At 36.9% G+C, this 22,709-nt stretch overlaps 1 protein-coding gene across 1 annotated transcript in view; it reads left to right on the forward strand.

Annotated features, from left to right (window-relative positions):
• The window catches only part of ARMC4 (armadillo repeat containing 4), a 183,297-nt gene that overhangs the window by 90,875 nt on the left and 69,713 nt on the right, over positions 1-22,709 (forward strand). The window contains exon 17 of the mRNA XM_028506946.2: positions 15,815-15,929. Coding sequence (XP_028362747.1) covers positions 15,815-15,929 — 115 coding nt within the window. The remainder of the gene's footprint in view (positions 1-15,814; positions 15,930-22,709) is intronic.

The raw sequence follows: 22,709 nt of genomic DNA on the forward strand, positions 1-22,709 counted from the left end.
GCTGTGGGTTTTTCATATATGGCCTTTATTACATTAGTGAATGCTCCCTCTATTCCCACTTTGCTGAGCATTTTTAATCATAAATTAGTGCTGGATTTTACCAAATGCATTTTCTACACCTATTTGATATAATCATATGGTATCCTTCATTTTGTTTATGTGTCATATCACATTTATTGATTTGTGGATATTGAACCAACCTTGTACCCCTGGAATAAATCCATCTTGTTCTTGGTGTACTATCTTTCAGATGTATTTTTCTATTCAGTTTGCTAGTATTTTGTTGAGGATTAGCATCTATGTTCATCAGGGTGGTTGGCCTTTAATTTTCTTTTCTTGTAGTGTCTTTATCTGGTTTTGGAATTAGAATAATGCTGGCCTCATAAAATGATCTTGGAAGTCTTCTTTCCTTCTGAAATTTTGGAATAGTTTGAGAAGGAGGGTGTTAGATCTTCTCTGAATGTTTGTTAAAATGCACCTGTGAAGCTTTCTGGTCCAGGCATTTATTTCCTGGGAGTTTTTTGATTACTGCTTCAATTGTAGTAATTGTATTCTGTCTATTCAGATTCTCTGATTTTTTTCCTGATTTAGTTTTGGAATATTTTATGTTTCTAGGAATTTATCCATTTTGTCCTGATTGTCTAATTTGTTGGCATATAATTGTTCACAATATTTTCTTACAATCCTTGTACTTATTTGGTGTCAGTTGTTACTTCTACTCTTTCATTTCAGATTTTATTTATTTGGGTCTCTCTCTCTCTCTCTCTCCATGAGTCTGGTTAAAGTTTTTGTCAGTGTTGTTTATCTCTTCAAAGAACCAACTCTTGATTTCATTGATCTTTTGTAAGGTTTTTATTCTCTCTCTCATTTATTTCTGCTCTGATATTTATTATTTCCTTTCTTCTACTTAATCTGGGTTTTGGTTTTTTTCTTCACATATTTTTATCATATTTTTCCATTGCTATTTATCTCCCTTATACTGGCCTCCCCCCACTCCCTGCAATCACCACATGGTTGTTCATGTCCATGAGTACCTTTTCATTTTTGCTTGATCCCTGTTTTTTTTTCTAGTGCTTTTAAGTGTAGGGTTAGATTGTTTGAGATTTTTTTTTGCTAAGAAATTCCCTTTTAGGACTGCTTTTGTTTTATTTCATAGATTTTAGGGTTTTGTATGTTCATTTGTTTCCAGATAATTTTTGATATCTTCCTTGATCTCATTTTTAACATATTCATTGTTTACCAACATGTTATTTGGTCTATATGTATTGAATGTATTTCAGTTTTATTATTGCGGTTACTAGGGTTTTTTTTTTTTTACCATTGTAGACAGAGTAGATGCTTGATATGATTTTAATCTTATTGAATTTATTAAGACTTATTTTGTTTCCTAATATGTGGTCTGTCTTTGAGAATATTCCATGTACACTTGAGAAGAATGTATATTCTGCTTTGAGATGAAATGTCCTGTAAATATCAATTTAATCCATTTGACCAATGTGTCATTTAAAGTCACCATTGCTGTGTTGATTTTTTTGTTATCCTCACTTGAGGATATTTTCACTGATTTTAGAGACAGAGGAAGAGGGAAAGAGAGGGAGGTACATATTGATATGAGAGAGAAATATTGATCAGTTGCCTCTTGGGGATCAAACCTGCAACCTAAGTATGTGCTTTGATGGGAATTGAACCTGAAACATTTTGGCATATGGGACGATGCTCCAACCAACTGAGTCACCCAACCAGGGCACTTTGTTAAGTTTTTATCTGGAAGATCTATCCATTGATGTTAATGGCATGTTAAAATCCTGTACTCTGTATTGCTGTTGATATTTCCTTATATATTTAGGTGCTCCCTATGTTGGGTGTGTATATGTTTACAAGGATAATATCCTTTTGTTGAATCAACTCCTTTGTTATTATGTAGTGACCTTCATTGTCTTGCTATGGCCTTTGTTTTGAAGTCTATTTGGTCTGATATAAGTATTGCTACCCCAGCTTTTCTATTTGCAAAGAATACTTTTTTCCATCCCTTCACTTTCAGCCTGTGTGTATCTTTTGTTCTGAGGTGGGTCTCTGGTAGATAGGATATATGTGAGGGATGTTTTCTTACCCATTCAGTCACCCCATGTCTTTTGGTTGGAGCACTTAATCCATTTATTTTAAGTTATTATTGATATATTTATTGCTATTTTATTCTTTATACTTATATTCCTCTCTCTACTTCTTTTCATCTCCTCCTCCTCTTTATTCTACTTCTTCAGACAGGCCTTTTAACATTTGTTGCAATACTGGTTTGTTGGTACTGAAGTCTTTTAGTGTATTTTTCTCTTGTAAACTTTTTATTTCTCCTTCAACTTTAAATTATAGCCTTGCTGGATAGAGTAGTCTTGGTTGTAGGTCTTTACTTATCATCACTTTGAATATTTCATGCCTATGCCTTCTGGTCTGAAGTGTTTCTGTTGAGAAATCAGCTGAGTCTTATGGGAACTTCCTTGTAGGTAACTGTCTCTCTTACCACTTTTAAGGTTCTGTCTTTGTCTTTAACCTTTGGCATTTTAATTATGATGTATATTAATGTGGGCCTCTTTACATCTCTCTTGATTGGGACTCTGTGCTTCCTGAACCTGTGTGACATTCTCCCTCATCAGGTTAGGGAAATTTTAGCCATTGTTTCTTTAAACAGGTTTTCTATTTCTTGCTCACACTCTTTTCCTTCTGGTACCCCTATGATGATATTATGCTTAATGTTGTCCCAGGAGTCCCTTAGGCCTTCCTCATTTTCTAAAATTCTCTTTTCTTTTTGATGTTCTGCTTGGGTGCTTAGTGTTACCTTGTCCTCTAATTTGCTGATTCAAATATCTGCTTTATCTAACCTGCTGTTGATTCCTTCTAGTGTATTTTTCATTTATGATATTGTATTCTTCATTTCTGACTAGTTCTTGTTTTTGGTTTCTATGCCCTTTTTAATGCTTACTACCTCTTTGTTTAAGCTACCACTGAGATCATCCATTCTTCCTCTAAGGTCCTTGAGGATCCTTATAACTTTGCATCTGGTATTTTGGTTGTGTCCATGTCTTTTAATTTTTTACATGGGAATTTCTTTTGTTTGTTCATTTGGGGCATATTTCTTTGTCTCCTCCTTTTGTCTCTGTATTAGGTAGATCTGCTATGACTCTAAAACTTGTTATGATGGCTTTATGATGAAGATGTCTTGTTGGGCTCAGTGGCACAATGTTTTGGATTGCCTGAGCTTGGTGCTTCAGGAATGTTTCTTATGGGTTATGTATACCCTCCTGTTTTGGTTGAGTCTTGAATGCTGTTGGCCCTTTTGTGGATGGAGTTAACCCATCAGGCTGGCTGACTATAAGGATAAACCTCTATCACTGCGTATGATTCACTATGGTGGGGATTCTCTCCAAGGCAGAGTTGTTCCATAAGGTTCTGGTGTCTGTCAAAATCCCCCTTCATGTGTGTTGCTTGGGTGGCTAAGATGAATCAAAATCTTGAGTGGTCTGAAGCCCACCACTCATTGTGGTGATTCTGGGTCCACTTGGGTGGGCTTCAGGCTCAGGTTGATGTCTGAGTTGTGTGTAGTAAGCCTTTCTGGAGCTGTCACATTCTTCACTATATGGCTGCATCTACTGTTCCTGGGTGTGTGTAAAAGGGGCCAATTCATGTACTGAGGTTAGCTTCTTCCAGACTAGACTGGGGGTGGATCTATAAAAGGTCTGAAGCTCCCTGAGGTCCACCTCCACCTGTTAGCCATTCTGCCTGCCCCTGAGGTTGCCTGATTTTCCTTCAGATCCTATGCAAGAAAGACTGTAGAGTGGTCCCAGGCTAGCTGCAACCCACAGACCCTTCCACAGGTCATGGGCTCAGTATGGTGGGGTGACTGCAGTTGGTAGGACAGGGCTAGTGGGTCCCCTACTTGGGAACCATGTAGTCAGGAACTTGATGAAGGGAAAATGGCCCCTATTCCAGAGCTAAACTACTCAGTCTCTTCCAGATTCTCCAATTCTATCTTTCCCAAGAGAAGTGCACTGCACGTTCAGGTTAGGAGCTGCCAGCCATTTCCTCTTCAGGAGCAAGCTTAGCAGGGCAGATCAAGAGTTTCCAGTTGGGCATGGTGCCAGCACAGCCCACAGGAGGTACCCAAGTGCTTCACCCTAGTCCCATACAATAGCTTCTGTAGTAGACTCCAGTGTTCCCAGCTCTGAGCAGCACCCCAACCTCTGGAACTAAGCTTAGCAGGGTGAGGACACTGGGACTTGGGAAGGCAGATCTTCACATTCTCCCCTTGTGGGTGGTGCCAAAAAGCCTGTAGGGAGGGGGTGGGCACTTCATCCCCTACCTGGAATAATATGGGCTGAACTCACAGGGGAGATAGGAGTACCCCCCCTCCATCCAATGTAGCTACACAACCCACCCATCTGACTCCTGGACAGAAGCCTCCCCAGGAGACATGTTCTGCAAGTCCCAGCTCTGTGCTGTACTCTGATCCCCCTGTGTGACTGAACTGAGCAGGGCAGGGCCACAGAGTGGCAAGGCAGGGCTAGCGATTCAACAGGTATGAGGGAAGTGCTGGCTGTGCACTCAGTGTGGGGAAGAATTGTCTTCTTCACAAAGATACCCAGTTCAATAACTGTCTAGAGTCTCCTCCAAGAGCTTTTCCAGAAAAAGGGCACCAGAAAGGTCCCTGCTGGGTGAAGCCAGCAGACCTCTTTGCAGGACCCAAGCATGGCAGAGTGGTGTCACCAGTAGTTGGAAGACTAGGCATTGTACTCTTCAGGCTGGTGCTGTAACAATAGGAATGCTTGACCCTGGGAAGGTGGCATCTGGGTCTCTAGAAGACTCTCTTCTCTCCCAGGTAGACTGAATCCCCATTGATTTTCTCCACCAAATGCTATGCAGGCTCCTCTTCCCCTTGCTGTTGCCCTGGGTTAGGGATCCTTGCATGGGGGCAGTGGCGGGGAGGGGGGGTGGAGTTTTGCAGCCAAAATATCCCTCTGGCTTCTCAGTGTCATTTGTGGGTGTCGGGGCCTTCTCTACCTCCTTGGTTATAATATTTCAGCTCAGCTAGCCTTTAGTTGGTTATTCACATTGATTACTTTATAATTTAGTTGTAAATCTGGTTCGGGGCCAGGGGTAGGCAAGTATAGCTTTCACCTACTCTGTAGCCATCTTGGGTTTATTTTAGATGGGTTGTATGAATTCCGTACACAGTCATACCTCAGTACTTGTTGGCTTTAGAACTTACCAAACCCTGTGCTAGTCACATTTTGACAAGAAAAAATGTTTCAGCACTTGGTACTTGCTCAGGACTCGTTGCACATGCTAGAACTTGTGTGTGTCTCAATGCCACCCTGAAAGAGAACATGCTTCATTGTTCGGTACTCATTGGTTTTGGCACTCATCACAAATTCTGGAACAAATTAATGGTGAGTACTGAGGTACTACTGTATCTGTATATCTTGATTATTTACATTTTGTCAGAAATATAGTGTGCAAATATTTTCTCCCATTTCACAGACTATCTCTTCATTTTGTTGATTCTTTTCTTTGCTATGCAAAAAGCACATATGGATACAGAGTGAAGATATTTTTCTGTAAATTCTCAGAGAAAGGCCTTGCTAGATATAAAATTCTTGATTACCACTTTCTTTCATTGAATTTCAATGCTACTTCATTGTTGCCTTGTTTCATACCTTTTTTTTTTAGTCTGATGCTAGGGTAATTCTTTTGTCTTTGTAACTTATTTGGTCATTCCATCTAGAGGCCTTGAAGATTTTTTCTTTATTTTTATATTCTAATACTTTTACTAGGTTTGTCTCAGAGTTGACTGCTAACTATTTAGTTACCCAAATTGTAGTTCATAAAAAAAGACAGAGTAAATGCTTTTATCTTTCTTTTAAAAATAAATTGATTTTCAAATATATGTTTTCAGAAACCCTAGCAGCTTCAACAGTGATAATAAGGGCTATTTTGTTTTCTTTTTTTGAATTTGTTGTGAACTCATGGATCTTCATGATTTACTTCAGTCCCTACTGTTCTTTTATACAAAATGTCTGGTGTACATGATTCAAGACATGCTAACATCCTAAAGTCTTAAGTTTTTCATTATTTCAAAATAACCTTAAAATCTAAAGGTCAGCTTTCAAATTTCAGTAAGTAGCTGCCTATAAAAAAGTAAATTTCATGTTCCTTAGAAGATAATTAAAGAAAAAGTGTTTCTGCCCTGGCTGGTGGGGCTCCATTGGTTGGCCATTGTTTTGCAAGCCGAAAGGTCACAGGTTTGATTCTCAGTCAGGGCACAAGGCTAGGTTTTGGGTTCCCAGTTGGGATGCAAATGAAAGGCAGCCAATCGATGTTTCTCTCCCTTTCTTTTTTCTCCCTTCCTCTCCCTCTAAAAACGTGTTTCTATTGTTTCTATTAATATTATGTAAATAGCTAGGATTTTAAGAAATTTTACATGATATACCTAAATAATGTACCAATTTACTACAATTTATTCTGTAAAATGTTTTTCTTCCACACATTATAAAATAAACATTTGCCGAACTGATTGTTACATGGTCTAGTGTTATGTGATCATGTAATGAAAGGCTCTTTTTTAAAAACATATACACAAGGATAGAATTAAAACTTACCATGGAATCTGTAACTCTAAATATCCTGTGTTCTGTGGTTTAAACATAATTATGTTGCCTTTACATAGTGCTTTTAAAAAAATTTACATTAGGTTTATTTGTTCTTTGTAAAAAGGGGGAAAAAAAGGAAAACTGAGTTTGTTTGTATACAGAAAAGACTTAATCTCTTTGTGGCTGCCCAGATATTTCTTTACCACAGAAACAGTCTTTGTAGGGTTTACACAAGACATAAAATAGAACGTGTGCTTTATGTGTTTGTATCATTAAGAACATTTTTACTTCCTTTTATATTTCTTTTGTTATTTGTTTTTTATCTGTATACCTTTTAAAGAATATGGATTTAACTGAGATACCAGAATGCCAATTGAAAAGTATTATGTAAATCATTTAATCTTCTGAGTCTTAGTTTTGTCATTTTAAAACCAGCTCTAGGGACTTTCAGTTTCAGGATTATGTGGATTTGATTTTTTCACATTATATATCTCATCCAGCCAGTTGTGATACGGGCTCCGTTCAACAGCTAAATAAGTGGGCTGTTCACTGCTATTTCCTGTGAGACAGGAGAGTGTGTGTGTTCACAATGAAATTAAAAACATTAAAAAAAACTTTTAGCCCTGGCTGGTGTGGCTCAGTGGATTGAGTGCCGGCTTGCAAACTAAAGGGTTGTCGGTTTGATTCCCAGTCAGGGCACATGCCTGGGTCACGAGCCAGGTCCCCAGTAGGGGGTGTGCCAGAAGCAAAGACACATTGATGTTTCTTTGCATCTCTTTCTCCATCCCTTCCCCTTTGTCGATAGATAGACAGATAGATAGATAGATGATAGATAATAGATAGATAGATAGATAGATAGATAGAATCTTTTTAAAAAGTCAATTTTTGAAATGTAACATACATGAAGTACAAATATAAATGAACACATTGGTAAATTATTGGAAAGGGAAGACTCATGCAACTGCCACCCAAGCCAAGAAGAATATTTTCTTTACTCAAAAACTCCCCAGCAGCCCTTCCTCTCACAGCCCACCTAGTGCCACCTCTCCTCACTCTACAAGGAGCCTGTCCCTTGCCTGTTATGGTAATTACTATCTTGCTTTGTTTTCATAATTTTGTGCTTGACAATACACCACTATACAGTACAGGTTAATTTTGTTTCTCTTTAGAAACAAATGGAAATGTATAGAATGTGTTGGGTTTTGTCTGACTTTTTTGTTCAAAATTTTAGATTACTTGTTCATTTGATACATTTTAACAATTGCATTCATCCATATAACTACCAGCAAAAAGAAAATATAAAATACTTTATTCCCCCAAGAAAGTTTACTCATGCTATTATTTAATCCATCCCTACTCCCACCCTAAGGAACCGCCTTCTGATTTCCATTGCTATAGATTAGTTTTGGTGTTCTGGGAATGGAATTTCTGAGTCCTAGGGTGGAAGTTTAAAAGTTCCAAATACTATGCAAAAGTCGTTGTACAGTTTAACATTCCCATCAGTGACGATATTTGGTGTTGTTAGTCTTTTAAAAAATTTAGTCCTTCTAACAGAATAGAAACAATATGTCATTGTAGATTTCATTTGCATTTTTCTTATAACTAATGATGTTGAGTAACTTTCCATGTGCTTTTTGCCCATGTGTGTTATTTTGAAATCTGTTCAAGTGTTTGTCCATTTTTAATTGGATTTTTTAGTAATTTAAAGAAGTTCTTTTTTAAAAAAATTACTTATTTTCAGAGAGAGGAGAAGGGAGAAAGCAAGGGAGAAAAACATCAACCTTTTAGCATGCCCCAAGCTGGGGACCTGGTCCACAACCCAGACATGTGCCCTGACTGGGAATTGAACCAGCAACCCTTTGAGCCACTCAGTCCACTGAGCCACACCAACCAGGGAGATTTAAAGAAGTTCTTTATGTATTCTGGATGCAAATCCACTGTTAGATTTACATGCTAAAGAATAATTTTTCCCCTCTCTCTGTGTCTCTTTTTTAATCAGTCTCTCTAAGACAGTTCATGGCCCATTGTTTTTATAACCTATGAGCTAAAATTCATTTTGAAACTCAAAAACAAAACAAAGAAGAATAAGCAACAGAGATCATATTACCTACAATGCCAAAAATATTCCCTGTCTGGCCCTTTACATAAAAAGTGTGTTAATCCTTGCTCAACTAGTTCATTAGCATTATTCATCTTATTTTTATTATTTTATTTATTATATTTTGGGGGTTATTTTTGCTGCTTTTACTAGCTTAAAGTGAAAGTTGTTATTGTTGATATTATATGTCAATTCTTTTCTAATATAAGCATTTAAAGCTATATATTTCCCTCTAAACGTTAGCTCAAGTACACAAATGTAAATTGCATTTTCATTTTTATTCAATTCAAAATATTTCCTACTTTTCTTTGTGAGTTCTCTTTGGCCTGGGTAAAAATGTAAATTTATCCAAGAATCATTTTAAATGTCTAATTATTTAGGGACTTTATCTTACTACTACAAACATTTAGGGTTGTAGATAGTTGCATCAGACCATTTTTAGAAAATTATCCTTCTACCTCCAGAAGGGGCAGGTGTCTAATCATTGGGTGACCATAAATATTAACATTTCTGTTGGTGCATTTTTCTCTGTTTTAGGCAAACTTTCCCTCAACTGCCTTTAATGCAGTCATTGAAGTTATATGCATTTTTTTCATAGAGGAAAGAAAGGATAAATTATGTTTTGTTTGTATACCCAACATGTTATACAGAGTTGGTTAAGCCACTTTACCTCCCATGGTGGAAGGCAAGATGGATTTGGCGGACCAGCATGTGGTGTCACGAGTCCATAGGAAATATCTATGTGCAGAGGAAACCAGGGGTGGGATATCCAACCCAATAAATTAGTTAGAGCATTCTTTGGGGGCACAACTCAATGTGGGAAGACACTACCCAACAGAATGAGGGGGCATATCCCCACTGAGAACCAGTTGTTCTGTGGTGACAGAACCTGAACGGGGTGAGGAGGCATCAAGACAATGAAATAGCCTGGCATGGGGAGTCATAGGCAGAGCAGGGCGAGAGGTGCAGACACACAAGTTAGCAGTGGTCCAGCATGGGTTACTAGAACCAACATCAGCCAAAGAGAGCATCCAGGTGCCAGGGCAGTCCAGCATGGTGAACGGGAGTCAAAGCTTAGTGAGAACTTCTACACAGGACATGAGACAGGGATGAAAATGGAAGATTAGTTATACAGAGGGAGTACTGGGCAGATAAGTAAAGATGCAGATCAGTTTCTCACTGTCAGTGAAGGGAATTATAAGTGAAAAACAAGAAATAAACAAGTCTACAACCATGGTAGAAGATTTTAATAGCTCTTTCTCAAATTGATAAAAAGGCAGAAAAAAAAGTGAAGATATAGAAGATGGAACAATACACCTAAACAACTGGCCTGATCAACATCTCTAAAACACCATCCACAACAAAAGCAGAGTATACATTTCTTCCCCCAATGCGAAGGGAATATTTAGAAGATAGACCACAGGTCAGGGCCATAAAACTGAGTATGAAAAGAAATATAATCACAGAGAATGTAATCTCTGACCACATATTTTCAAACTAGAAATCAACCCCAATGTAGTATCTGGAAAATATCTAAAACTTTAGAAGTTGAGCAAGTCTTGGAAATAACCCAGGCCAAAGAGAGCTCATGAAGAAAAGTAGGAAATATTTTGAATTGAATAAAAATAAAAACACAATTTATATTTATGTAATGGAGCTAAATCAATGTTTAGAGGGAAATACTTTAAATGCTTATATTAGAAAAGAATTGACCTATAATATCAATGATAACAACTTTTACTTTAAGCTAGTAAAAGCAGCAAAAATAACCCCCAAAATATAATAAATAAAATAATAAAAATAAGATGTTGATAAACCACCTGTTTTCTGATTATATTTTTTAAAAAAGCATTAGAGTACATTTTCTCTATACTCCAGCACTACTAGTTGATGAATGTAAGGTTCTCTGGGTAACTTCATTGAATGTTTGTTGATAATGACTATTTCTCTGTGCCAGGGACAGCACTGGGTCCTGGAATACCCTTCCCCACTGCCCCCTGGCTGGCTCTCCGGTGTTACTGCCCAAGCGTCACTGGCTCACAGGCACTGTCTCCTTGCGCTCTGCACCTCCGTCCCACTGCCCTCCATTCCTCTTCTCTGTTTTATTTGTCTCCAGTCACTTTTCACATATGACACAGATTTCTCTTTATTTTATATATTTTCCCAAAGGAATATTAGCAGTACACTCCACAATAGCAAGAATTTGTTTGCTTTCATAATGAAAAAAGTTCTCAGTGCCTCAAAATTAACCTGGCACATGATAGTCCCTGTATTAATATTTACTGTAAGAATGAATATTTTTTCTGAGGAAAAGTTTTTAGAGCTTTTCTAATCATATAGCTTATACAACTCTAAAAGGAGAGACTATCATCCTGCTTAACCAAGGCCATGGAATTCTGGAGCATACCTTTCCAGAGGCTCGTACGTTCATATCTTTTCCCCAGATTTGGCCTACCATAGCTTCTTTAAAATAATACATAGGATATAAACATACAACCAGTGAGAATTTTTTATTAAAAAGTAAAATTCTTGTTTAACTGTAGTTTTTCACAGGAATGATTATTTAATTCTGATATTCATGTATGTTTCCATTTTTACTGAATTGCCAACTTGGTCTCAGATCCCGTAGATTTTAGATGCATCCTTTAATGTGGTTTAAGAACATCAAGCTCTTTTAGGTCAAGCACATTTTTAGTTTGAGTCATTGTCTTACAACAATATTTATTGATATGATTTTCAGCAAATATTAAGAAAGTTTTGGAAATCATGCAAAATTATGGTTTTGAAATAGATGTATTGTCATTGCCAGAAAGAAATGCTGCGGCCTTAGCCACGCCCACTATGTGGGCACAAATGCTTCACATTTGTTCGTATTATGTGTGGTCTCAACAGGCAGGCAAGCCAGCCAGTCTTCTTAGAAATTCTGGCAAATGTTGATAAAATAAAAGAAACTGGAAAACATAAGCACTGTGTCTGTTTTGGTTTCTTTGGTTTTTTAAATAGCCAGAATATATATATATATAATTTTCATCTTTCTAGAACTGTTATTCTGCCAGCCATGCAGTTTGATTTCTATGGAACATTAAAGGTTTTTAAAAACATAGTTCAGTTTTATTTTTAATAATGTCAAAGAATTAATGTTAAACTGTATTGATACTAAAAACAAGAAGAGTTAACATAGTGCTGGAAATGAATTCAGAGCAAGATGCTAATCAAAATAAAAAACTTTGCAAAAGGAGGTAGGCGTACTACAAAAGGACAATGGTGTAAGTTAATGCCACCTATTATCCCATCATTGTATACACAAAAAGCAAAAAAGTTGTACAAAAATTCTATACAACTGCACTTTCAAATTAGAGACAACTTCAAATGAAAGCTTACTCTGCTGGTTAGATTTAGAATTTGAACATGGGCTTTGCCAGTGTGAGGTTAAAAATGAATGTACTTGTGTTGGAGAGATTTTTTTAAAAGATTTTATTTTTTTAGAGAGAGGAAAGGGGAGAAAGTGGGAGAAAAACATCAATGTGTGGTTGCCTCTCACATACCCCCAAACAAAGACCTGGCCCACAATCCAGGCATGTGTCCTGACTAGGAATGGACTGGCAACCTTTTGGTTCACAGGCCAGCGCTCAATCCACTGGGCCGCAACAGCTAGAGCATAGAGAGATTTTTGATTCATTGAGAAAGGAGACTGTCCTGTTTTGGGTCCACCTGATAACTCACTGACTGCAGTGGTGTGCCTCAAGACAGTGGGCGCTGTATGGTCCTTCTGTCAAGGAGATTACACAATAGCTGGGGAGGTATCAGGCGTGTCCTCAGTAAGGCACAGCACTGTGTTATGAGTGCCAAAGAGGGGACAGCAAAACTCAAAAGAATCTGAAAGAAGGGAGAAGCCAGAGGATTTGTGGGAGAGGCTTTGTTTTTAAGAAGGTGACCTTAAAAAATGGATTATTATAGAAAATGATGGAGATGACTAGGGCAAAGGCTTAAGCTGGGAGAATTTCAGCAGGCTGTGAGGAAACCAGTGTCTCCATCATGTGTTCCTAGGGAGCCCCCTGCATGCATCTACCACAGCATTTATTCTAAGAGATTATAATGGTCTCCCTCGCTAGACTGGAATTTCCTGAAAGACAATTAAAATCCTCATTACTTGAAGATTCTGTATTTGTGAATTTGTATTGCTGCTAACATTTATTTGTAACCTCAAAATCAATACTTAGAGCACCTTCACTGTAAGTAACAGACACGAGCAGAGTAATAAAAACTTTGTGTTGCCTGATGAACATCTCCAGCTGAGGCCAAACAAGGCCACACTGTGCCTTCTTGCTTTAACTCATACTGTAAACAGGTACACTTTTCACGGCCCATTCAGTGTCATGTTTTTCACAGTTTTATGCTTTGAGCTGGTGATTTTGTTTGAAATGGCCCCTGAGCAGAGTGCTGCAGAGCTATCTTGCTAGTGTTCCTAAGTGCAGGGAGGCTGGGGTGTGCCTGACAGAGAAAATGTGTTTGATAATCTTAGTGCTGTTGGCCATGGGTTCCATGCTGATGAATCAACCACGTACATTCAATAAGGTGCCTTTAAACAGAAATGCACATAAAACAAGGTGATATATTGATCAGTTTATTAAAATGTCCTGAGCAGAGGCTTTCAAGCACAGAATTTTCTTTTTCCCCTAGGAGCAATAGTTCAGTGTTTACTAATTCAGTGTTTGTGGTGACTTTATAGAATGTAACTACCCCGAGTGATGAGAACTGTATCTGTCAGTTTGGTGTGCTCAACACTTAGTATTTAGTAGATGGCACGAGAGGTTTAGGAGCAAATGCCTGCGTGTGGAATTGGGAGGAATAAACCAGCTCACTGGAAATGTTCAAGACTGAGTTCAGGGACTGGGGTATTAATACCATGCAGGCAGTGGGAAGCTGTTTGGAGACTTTCTCCTCAGGTGACCTCTGGGTGTTGACTGAATGCTAGGTGGTGTGGTGAACAGAGTGAACAACCCTGCAGCCCTGCTCTCAAGTTATTGCAAAAGCTCTAAGGGGCCTTCAGGAAGATGAGTTTCCCAGGGATTTACAGATCGATTGGAACTGAGAGAAAATGAAGACACAAAACCAAGTTTTGTAGCTGCTACAGCAACCCTGATATGAGGTTGTAAAGACCAGAATGAGGGTGTTGCAGGGAGAGCAGAGGAGTACCGGCGGGGCGGGAGGGATATCAGGTTATTGTGAAATAAATATCAGCAGTCAATGCCTTGGTGCTGAGGGAGGTGGAAATGGAAGGGACAAAGTTAAACTCTGAAGTTTAAGTTTTAATTTTGTCCCTGACTTTGTTGGCTTCCGTGTTTGCAGATGTTTTCTGAAAATGTTTTCCTCCTTGAAGGTTATTACTCTGTAATGTACTGAGTTCTTTTACGACATTAGCAGAGGGGTTACAGCCCTCATCCTTTATCAGTAACCAACTGATGAATGTCTTGGATTTGGGGCGAGAGCTGGGGTAATAGATCTAATTTTCATAGTTAATTGCGAAATTTTGATAGGTGGAGGGGTGGGGTCCAGAACCGAGTTATACTTTTTGTTTTAAACTGAAAATGTGTGCCGTCCAACTGACTTCCCCTCTAATGATAAATTATATCCAGCATTGTAGAGATAAATATCAGTCATGCATATTTCATTCCTACATTGTGAGAGGGTAACAGATCTATCATTTCATTCACCGAGAAGTGTGTGGAAAAATACAGAGACCTGGGATCAGCATTAATTGTGTTTTCAGTAGCGTATATAAAGCAGGAAGCTAGAATGTTTGTAAAGTAAATCCGTTTTTGTGAAATGCTCTGTATCTTTTTTTAACAGTTTCCATAAATTGAGAAATAAAACTTTCTTTTCACTCAGTATGATATCAGAGAGCTTTAGGTTTAGGTTTAGTTAAACTTTAGGCTCAAATACTTTCTCAATGCACTTTTTTTCCTATTAAAACTTAAAGAAACGGTTTATATCTTATTATAAGTTATTTGCATTACCAGTTGTTTTATATGGTTATGTGAAAATGACATCCAATTTGGCACCATTGGAATAATACATTTTTTATCTGGAAAATTCATCTCAGATAATCAAGAACTATAGATGTTTTTACATTGATTTTCAAGAAAAAAATTTGAATGTCATTTTAAGCTAGTAGTATTTATTCTATCTGTGGCTAAATACCACATGTGTTTAACGCAACTTGAGGTTAAAAATTAAAGGAATCTTGATGTTCTTTATCTTTTCTCATCTGCTTTGAGTTTAACATATCTTTCTGAACAAAGCCATGTTTGTAAAAGATATTAAGTTTTGTTTAGCCTTCTCCTCAACTGCAAGTACTCCGTGGACCTTAATGCGAGGTTTTGCTCCCTGGGCTGATTGATATATAAACAGAAGACAGATGGTGCAGAGATGACTCTGATGATAATTCATTTTTCAGCTAGTCATGAAGATATTTTGATTACAGAGTATTTAAGTAATTATAACACAGTCTGCAATGTTAGTCTTGCTGAGAAGGGAGCACACGGAAAACAAGTTACGTGTTTTTCATGACTAACAAAGGACGCACTGTGGTGTAATGATTTTAATTCCTAACGCTAGATTAGGACTGGAGAAGTTTAAAACACGTCACATTGTAAGGTAAGTCAACTACACACAGACCAAATAAAAGAGGTAACTGCACAGTTTGGAGGCATAAATATTTGTTTTGGGAAGTATTTAGATGTTACTATATGAAAGAAACCAGTATTTTTACATTTAGGTAACAGTCTGTGTACAGCTAATTAAAAAATTACATGGCTGGATTTTAAGTTTATGTGAATCGTAGTTACCATGGCGCTTGCTTTCCATGTCATGAATTTAAAACTGAAATCAGAACTCTCGCAATTCAACAACATGCTCTATTCCTACTGTTGTTAAAGTTTTGGGGAAAAAAAATCCAACCAAAATGTCAGAAAGAGAAAAACTAATTAGAATTGTGGGAATAGACAGGCCACTTAAATTTCCATTTGCACATAAGAATTACAGTTTATATCTCTATTTTTTTTTTGTTTCACAATAGAATAATTGCTCGCTTAGATGGAGTTCGTTTACTGTGGTCCTTGCTGAAAAACCCCCACCCAGACGTGAAGGCCAGTGCCGCTTGGGCCCTCTGTCCCTGCATCCAAAATGCTAAGGTAATAGACCACAGGTCAATCACTTCTGGGATCTCTAATACTATATTGAATAATGCCACCACAGGTCACTAATTGCTTTTGACTTATTTTTGGTCAGATTTATCTGGCAGGAAAGAGTACTGAATGTCTGTGCCAAAATAATTTTTGAGCAATGCCTTTTCCTGGTGGGTTTTCAAATGCCAAATGAAACTAGGCTAAGATGGCAGTGCTTAGGAAGTTCTGCCTGGCTGGTACAATTGAAGCAAGTACCCCAGGGAAATCAGGGTGAAGAACAGTTGGCCATGTTAATCTGTTGGATGGTAGGAAATTTGTCTGCATTCATTAGCTGCTTGCAGAAGCACAAGGCTATTTCTATCTTATTTGTAGTCCAAGATGACAGTGAAAGATCACTACACTTTTTCATTACCTTGAAAAATTACTTAATTTTACACATCCCACTTTCTTATTTATCAATAAGGATTGGATATAAAAACCTCTAGATGAAACTTTTACATGAATAAAAACACTGAACCGTAAGCTCTGAAGACTTTTAGTTCTTCATTTGTAAATTTCATTATTTTCAAAGATTTCTTTTCAGCCTATTTCGGTTACCTTAAGTTTTTTGCTATAGGTTTGTAGATTTCCCTTTAAGAATCTTGTTGCTAGAGATATTTCTCTCTGTTGCATATTTTTATTTTATTTTATGTACTTTCTATTTATTGATTTTAGAGACAGAGAAGGGAAGGGGGAAGGGGGAAGGGGGGGAGAGAGAGAGAGAAAGAAATATTGATTTGTTATTACACTCATTTACACATTTATGGGTTGATTCTTATATGTGCCCTAACCAGAAAATGAACCCACCACCTGGGCATATCAAAATGGTGTTTTAACCAACTAAAACACCCAGCCAGGGCAATCTGTTGAATATTTTTATCTAAAGGATTTAATTTATATAATAAATATGACTCTAAATATCATCCTAAATACTTATTACTATAAAACAATGTTTTTTAAAAAGTGAACTGTGTTACATACTAATAGTAGAGGGAGATGTATTACAAACTGGTTAATAGAACCATTTTTCATAACAGAAAATAATAAAAATAAAACACCTCAAATGTCAACCCACAGAACAATGGACACCAGGATGGTAGTACAGTCATGGCATAGCATATAATGCAGCAGTAAAAAAATGAATGCATTTCAGCAAGAGGTGTACATCAATGTTGACACATCTCATAATCATATCAAGCAAAATAAAAGTTTCAGAAGTAGGTACACAATGTCATTCTTATTATACAGGCCTCAAAGGAAATTTTAAAATGCAAAATTTAAATGGTATTATTTAGGGAGCAAGAAAGAAGCCTGTTGGCGAAAGATCACTACACATCCTTGAAACACACCGTCACTAGTCATCAGCGCAGCCCTTCTGTCACAGTGTGAACAACTAAGTAAGGGTCAGCAAACATTTACAGAAAGCTGATGGTACTGGAGACAAGCCAAGATTAGTAAGAAGAACTAACTTCAGAGGAAATAAAGATAATGTAAGAAATAGAATATAACATTAAATTTTAAAAATTAATTTCCTCAGAGTGACCTAAGGGGAATATTATGCCCAACAAGGCATAGTACAAAGAAACAAGTATTCATGGACTAAGAGAGTGTTTTTGAAAGTTAAAAATATATTTGGCAAAACAATAAATTTAACAGAAGTGACACATACTAGATTAGATATGACTAAGTAATTATCTGGAAGATAAAGTCTAGTAAATGACTAAGACTGTAAAGTAAAATTTAAAAGAAAACAGGACTTGAAACATGCAAAAATAAAGGCAGCGACTGAAAGGAAGAAACAGTCATTAAAAATGTGGGGGTTGGCTGTGCGGTGGGAGTTTCTGTGAGCTGAGGAGGTAAGGAAAGATTACAGTCTTCGGGTTGAAAAGACCCACTTAGTGCCAAGCAGGGAAACCAAAGTTGTCTGTGCTAAACACAGATTCAAATTTGACATTTCCGGAACCTAAAGGAAAGAAAAAAGTTACATAAGAACAGGAAGTCTACCAGTATTAGACTTAACATTATTTGCAACAAAAGAAAATGGACTTTTAGAAGAAAATGTTGTTTATACTAAAATATTTTTCCTGCAAAACTAGCATTTAACTGAGTGTAGTATAAAGACAGAATAAAGACAGGACTCAGGAAGCTTATCACAAATGAACCTTTTCTGAAAAAAAATAATTAGAATATTTTCCAACAAAACATAAGATTCTAAAAAAAAGAATAACATGAATTATAGAAATAATAATGAACAAATAACTAAAATTTATACTTAAATATGAATTTCTGTTGATAATATATCTTTCAAATTATTAAGAATTTCTTAAAAAGTAATGGTATAAAATAAAAGCAGATATTATCACAGTAACAATTCATATGATTTAAAAAACACATTAAGTAGTGGAAGGCAATAGGTAAAAATGTACTAAAGGTTACTTTTTCTGAAGAAGGATGTTATGGATATTGGTTGATTATCAATAATAGCTGAAAATATAAATTTACTTTTTATTCTTATTTTTGTAAGATTTTATTTATTTATTTTTAGAGAGGGGGAGAGGAGGGAAAAAGAAAGGGAGAGAAACATCAGTTGGTTGCCTCTTACCCGCCCCCAACTGGGGACCTGCCCGGAACCCCAGGCATGTGCCCTGACTGGGAATCAAACTGCGGCCTTTCGATCCGCAGGCCGGCACTCAATCCACTGAGCCACACCAGCCAGGTCTGAAAATATAAATTTAAATGTAGGAGTCGATATTATCTTTGGTAAGATACCATTTTCTATAGATAATATTTCTACTTAGTGCTTTTATTATGTGTAAATTATACCTTTAGTCTTACAGACTTTATAACTCCGAATCAGCTGACTTACCTATCTGGCCCTAGGAGATGTTCCAATATGTTCATATTCGTTATTCCTGCCCAGGATTTCTGCCCTGAATAGCTAACTGATCCCCTGTGCTAGCAACCTAAATGAACCCCACTCAAACTTTAAACACAGCACAGCCTGCCTGTATTCCAGCCCTGGGCCCCATGGCCTAAACTACGTCCGAGGCTCTGAGAAGAGCTCCTGTTTGTTCCATTTCTCTTACGTTCACCTGCCCAGTGCATGCTCTGAACTCCCACCAGTGTAGTGTTTTTGAATTCTTCTCAAGAAGAAACTTAATTCCCTTACAACTCCCGGGGGAAAGATGGACTGATGAAGAGATCTCTGCTTGTTCCCCTCAATTCAAGATTTTTTGTGTGATTCCTTTGTGAAGAAAAATCCCTATTGCTCCTGAAAATATAGGCTGTTTTAAACTTGGAGAACTTCAAAAGTGTAATGCTACAAACTTTGGAATCTGTTATTTGGTCTACCACTCTGGGGTATATTTTAAAAATGGCCTTGGTGTGTGTGCCATTTGGTGTGCCCTGGGGCGGGACACCGCAGTGTCGGCGCTGGCGCTGGCGCTGGGGAGGCTGTGCTCCTGTGCGGGAAGGGCTGAGTGGGAAGTCCCGGTACCTTGTGCTCCGTTCTTTAGATGAACGCAAAACTACTCTAAAAATAGTCTGTTTTTTAAAAGAGTCTTTAAAAAATCATTTGGAAGTTTTAGTATTTAACTTTCTTTTATACTTGTTCAGTTTTGGAAACTTTGAAGTGAAAATTTTAACTGTAATGCTTTGTTTCAGTGCAGTATTCAATGAGAAATTTAAAAGTTAAAATAAAAAAATGTGTTTTTCAAAATTCACAAAACTAAACAAGTGGAAATGAAATGTATATAATTGCTTTTTCAAATGTTGAAGCATTTATACTTCTGAAGTAATTCTAGCATAACACTGCACTAAGACTTTTGGGCCATGCTGTATTTATTTTAGTAAGCTTTAAACAATGTTATACATTTTATTGATTAATCCTTTTCACACTAAAGTAAATCAATATTTAAAGTGCATGAATTGTTGACTTATTTGTTTTATAATACTTATACCAAAATGAATCACAAATCAAAAATAGAAAAGCTTTTGTATTTTATTCAATTTCTAACTTATGACATAGGAAGCTAAGGGTCGAGTGAGCTTTTCTCTCAGTTTTACCCCTGTATTATACCAAAGGAGACCAACCTCATCCTTTCCTTTGCTGCCGTTAGGTAAGTGCAAAAACCCCAAAATATAAAATAATGCCAGAGAGAAACATATTATAATATTAATAATTAGTTATTGGACTATGTTTATACTTATAAGTATTTACATTTAAATTTTCCATTTTGCCTTGAAGAGCTTTGTGGCAATACATAAAGATAGTAAAATTAAAAGTTAGTGATGATTCAATTTAATTTCTAGGCCTATCAAATAATTTCATTATTTCAATAACAGTTATTTAGCACGAGCTCTTTGCCAAACCCTGTGTAGGTACACATTATATTTTGTACACCCCCCTCCTTTTTTTTTGCATCTTAATATTCATGCAATTAAGTTTCCAGTTTTTAAAAAACAGTGGGAGGTTAAATGAAACAAACTTTTATTTGAACCTTTGTAGAATGTTCTTTCACATAGGGAGAGAAAATATTTACCTCTACCCTGTTGGTAAAAATTTGAGCATATTTTCTCAGGGATGTGTTTTATAATTAACATTGTGTCATAAGTGAAAGGGTAGCATTTGCATTGGTCATTTGTAAAATAATAGTGCATTTTACAATCAGTTGCCTTTTAGATTAGCTTAAATAATATGGGTTAAGAGACGTGTAAATGTCTGTATGCAATGGAGTTCCTTTATGATCTTATTTTACATCACCCACCAAAAGTTATCCCATTTGATTATATTCAATTTGGCATCTTCAAGAAGGATTTTGTGTATTGTTTTTAGGTAAATCAAAATTGTTTCTAATAGGATTATAAATTTGCCGGTAGAGTAGGAGCAAGAAGTGGTTTTTTTTTGTTTTTTTGGTTTTTTTGAGTGTGCTGGGCTCCCAGCTTGCCATAAAATATTAGAACCAAATGAGATCTTGCCAGAAATGTTGGCCCATTCTTTCCTCCTCCCCACCACTGCCCCATTCAGGTGAGGTAAAGACTGAGCTTTCTAAGAACAATTGCCTTTTACTTTTTAAGAAACCGTTTCCCCTTCTTTTATATAAGATACTTTGCAAATCATTTTAGACTTATTAACTTATGGATCATAGGATTGGGCGTGATTTTGAAATAAATAACTTCTTTGTCTGGACTAATGGCACTGAGAGTGATGCTGCAGAAACCAGCCATTGTCGATTGTAGCGAAGAGTGACTGGAATGGGAGGGAAGCGCAAGCACGTCTTTGTACAAGTCAGTGCCCCGTCGGGGTCCTGCCACCAGTGTAGGGAGTGGTGAAACCTGAGTGCACAATGTGCATGTCCATGTGGAATGGATATGGTGAAATGGCCATTGTGTGAAACGGATGCTACCCATTTTTTATATTGTTAACAGCATACATATCAGAACACGTTGTCAGCTCTATCTGTGAAGAAGATGAGATGTAATAATTACTTCTAGTGAATGTGTTGTATCTTTTCCTACTTGAAAGTATTTAAAGCTGCCTACCAGTGAATGAGCCAGGCAACCAAGTGCCACAAAGACTTCAATAATGAATTGTGGGATAGTTGAGACAAAAAAGATTCATGATGTAAGTTTGCATGTAATTATTTTGTTCCTATGTGCATCAAACAAATAGGATGTAGGATTTCTCCTAATCCTACACTTTTTTTAAAGATTTTATTTATTTATTTTTAGAGAGGGAAGGGAGGGAGAAAGAGAGAGAGAGAAACATCAATGTGCAGTTGCTGGGGGCCGCTGGGGGCCGTGGCCTACAACCCAGGCATGTGCCCTGACTGGGGATCGAACCTGCGATTCTTTGGTTCGCAGCCCGAGCTCAATCCACTGAGCTACGCCAGCCAGGGGTATCCTACACTTTCACTGGTTGACCAGCATCTCAGTTAGAAAGCTTAAAAATTTCCTTCATTTTGAAGAAAGTCAGTATTTAATAAATAGTTTTTGGTAGCTTATTAGTGATAAAGAAAATCTGTTACTGAAAAGTTATGTTTTGCCAGCTTAATTGTCTGCCCTTTCTTTATATGATTAGAAAATCAGAGTGTAAAATGTATGTCTGTTTTATGGTCTTATATAAAACTTGAAGGACTATCTAAGACAAAAAAAAGAGCATGTTTAGTTTAAAAAATTATTCAGTGTTCAGTCTATTAAGAACTGAAAAAAACAGAGCCAAACTAAAGTGAACTAATTACAAAAAATTCACTGCGTATTTTTCAAATTTTTATTTCAAAGCGTACCATTTCAAGTGTTTTCTGGGCTAGACTTAAGGAAAGTTTATGTTGTCGTTTTTCAGCTAAGATTGCTAAAAAGGACAGACATCCTAAGGTTCGACCTCTGTACTGGTCTTATTTAGTAAACTTCCAGAGCTTCAAGTCTGCTTGCAGACAAATAACCGCTTTGTGAAAGTGTGAGAGATTTGTAAATGAAAGTGAAAAGCTGTTCCTTTCAAGCTGAACGATCAAACACATTTTTTGAGAAAAACAGTGGTTGAACAGGTGTTTAGTATTAGGAAGTTGTGATGTAAAGAATGCAACAACTGAATCTGGCAAAAATCCATGTAGTATTAAATTCTTTGTTCATAAGAAGCAAAACTCTATGCTGCAGAAAGTCAAATCAAATTTGTGCAAAATGCAGAATCTCATATAAAAATGTATAACTGTGTTACATCATTTACAATCATTTTCATGTCTTTTGCCAACA

The sequence above is a fragment of the Phyllostomus discolor genome, chromosome 1 (genome assembly GCF_004126475.2).
Source record: "Phyllostomus discolor isolate MPI-MPIP mPhyDis1 chromosome 1, mPhyDis1.pri.v3, whole genome shotgun sequence".
Lineage (NCBI taxonomy): Eukaryota > Metazoa > Chordata > Mammalia > Chiroptera > Phyllostomidae > Phyllostomus > Phyllostomus discolor.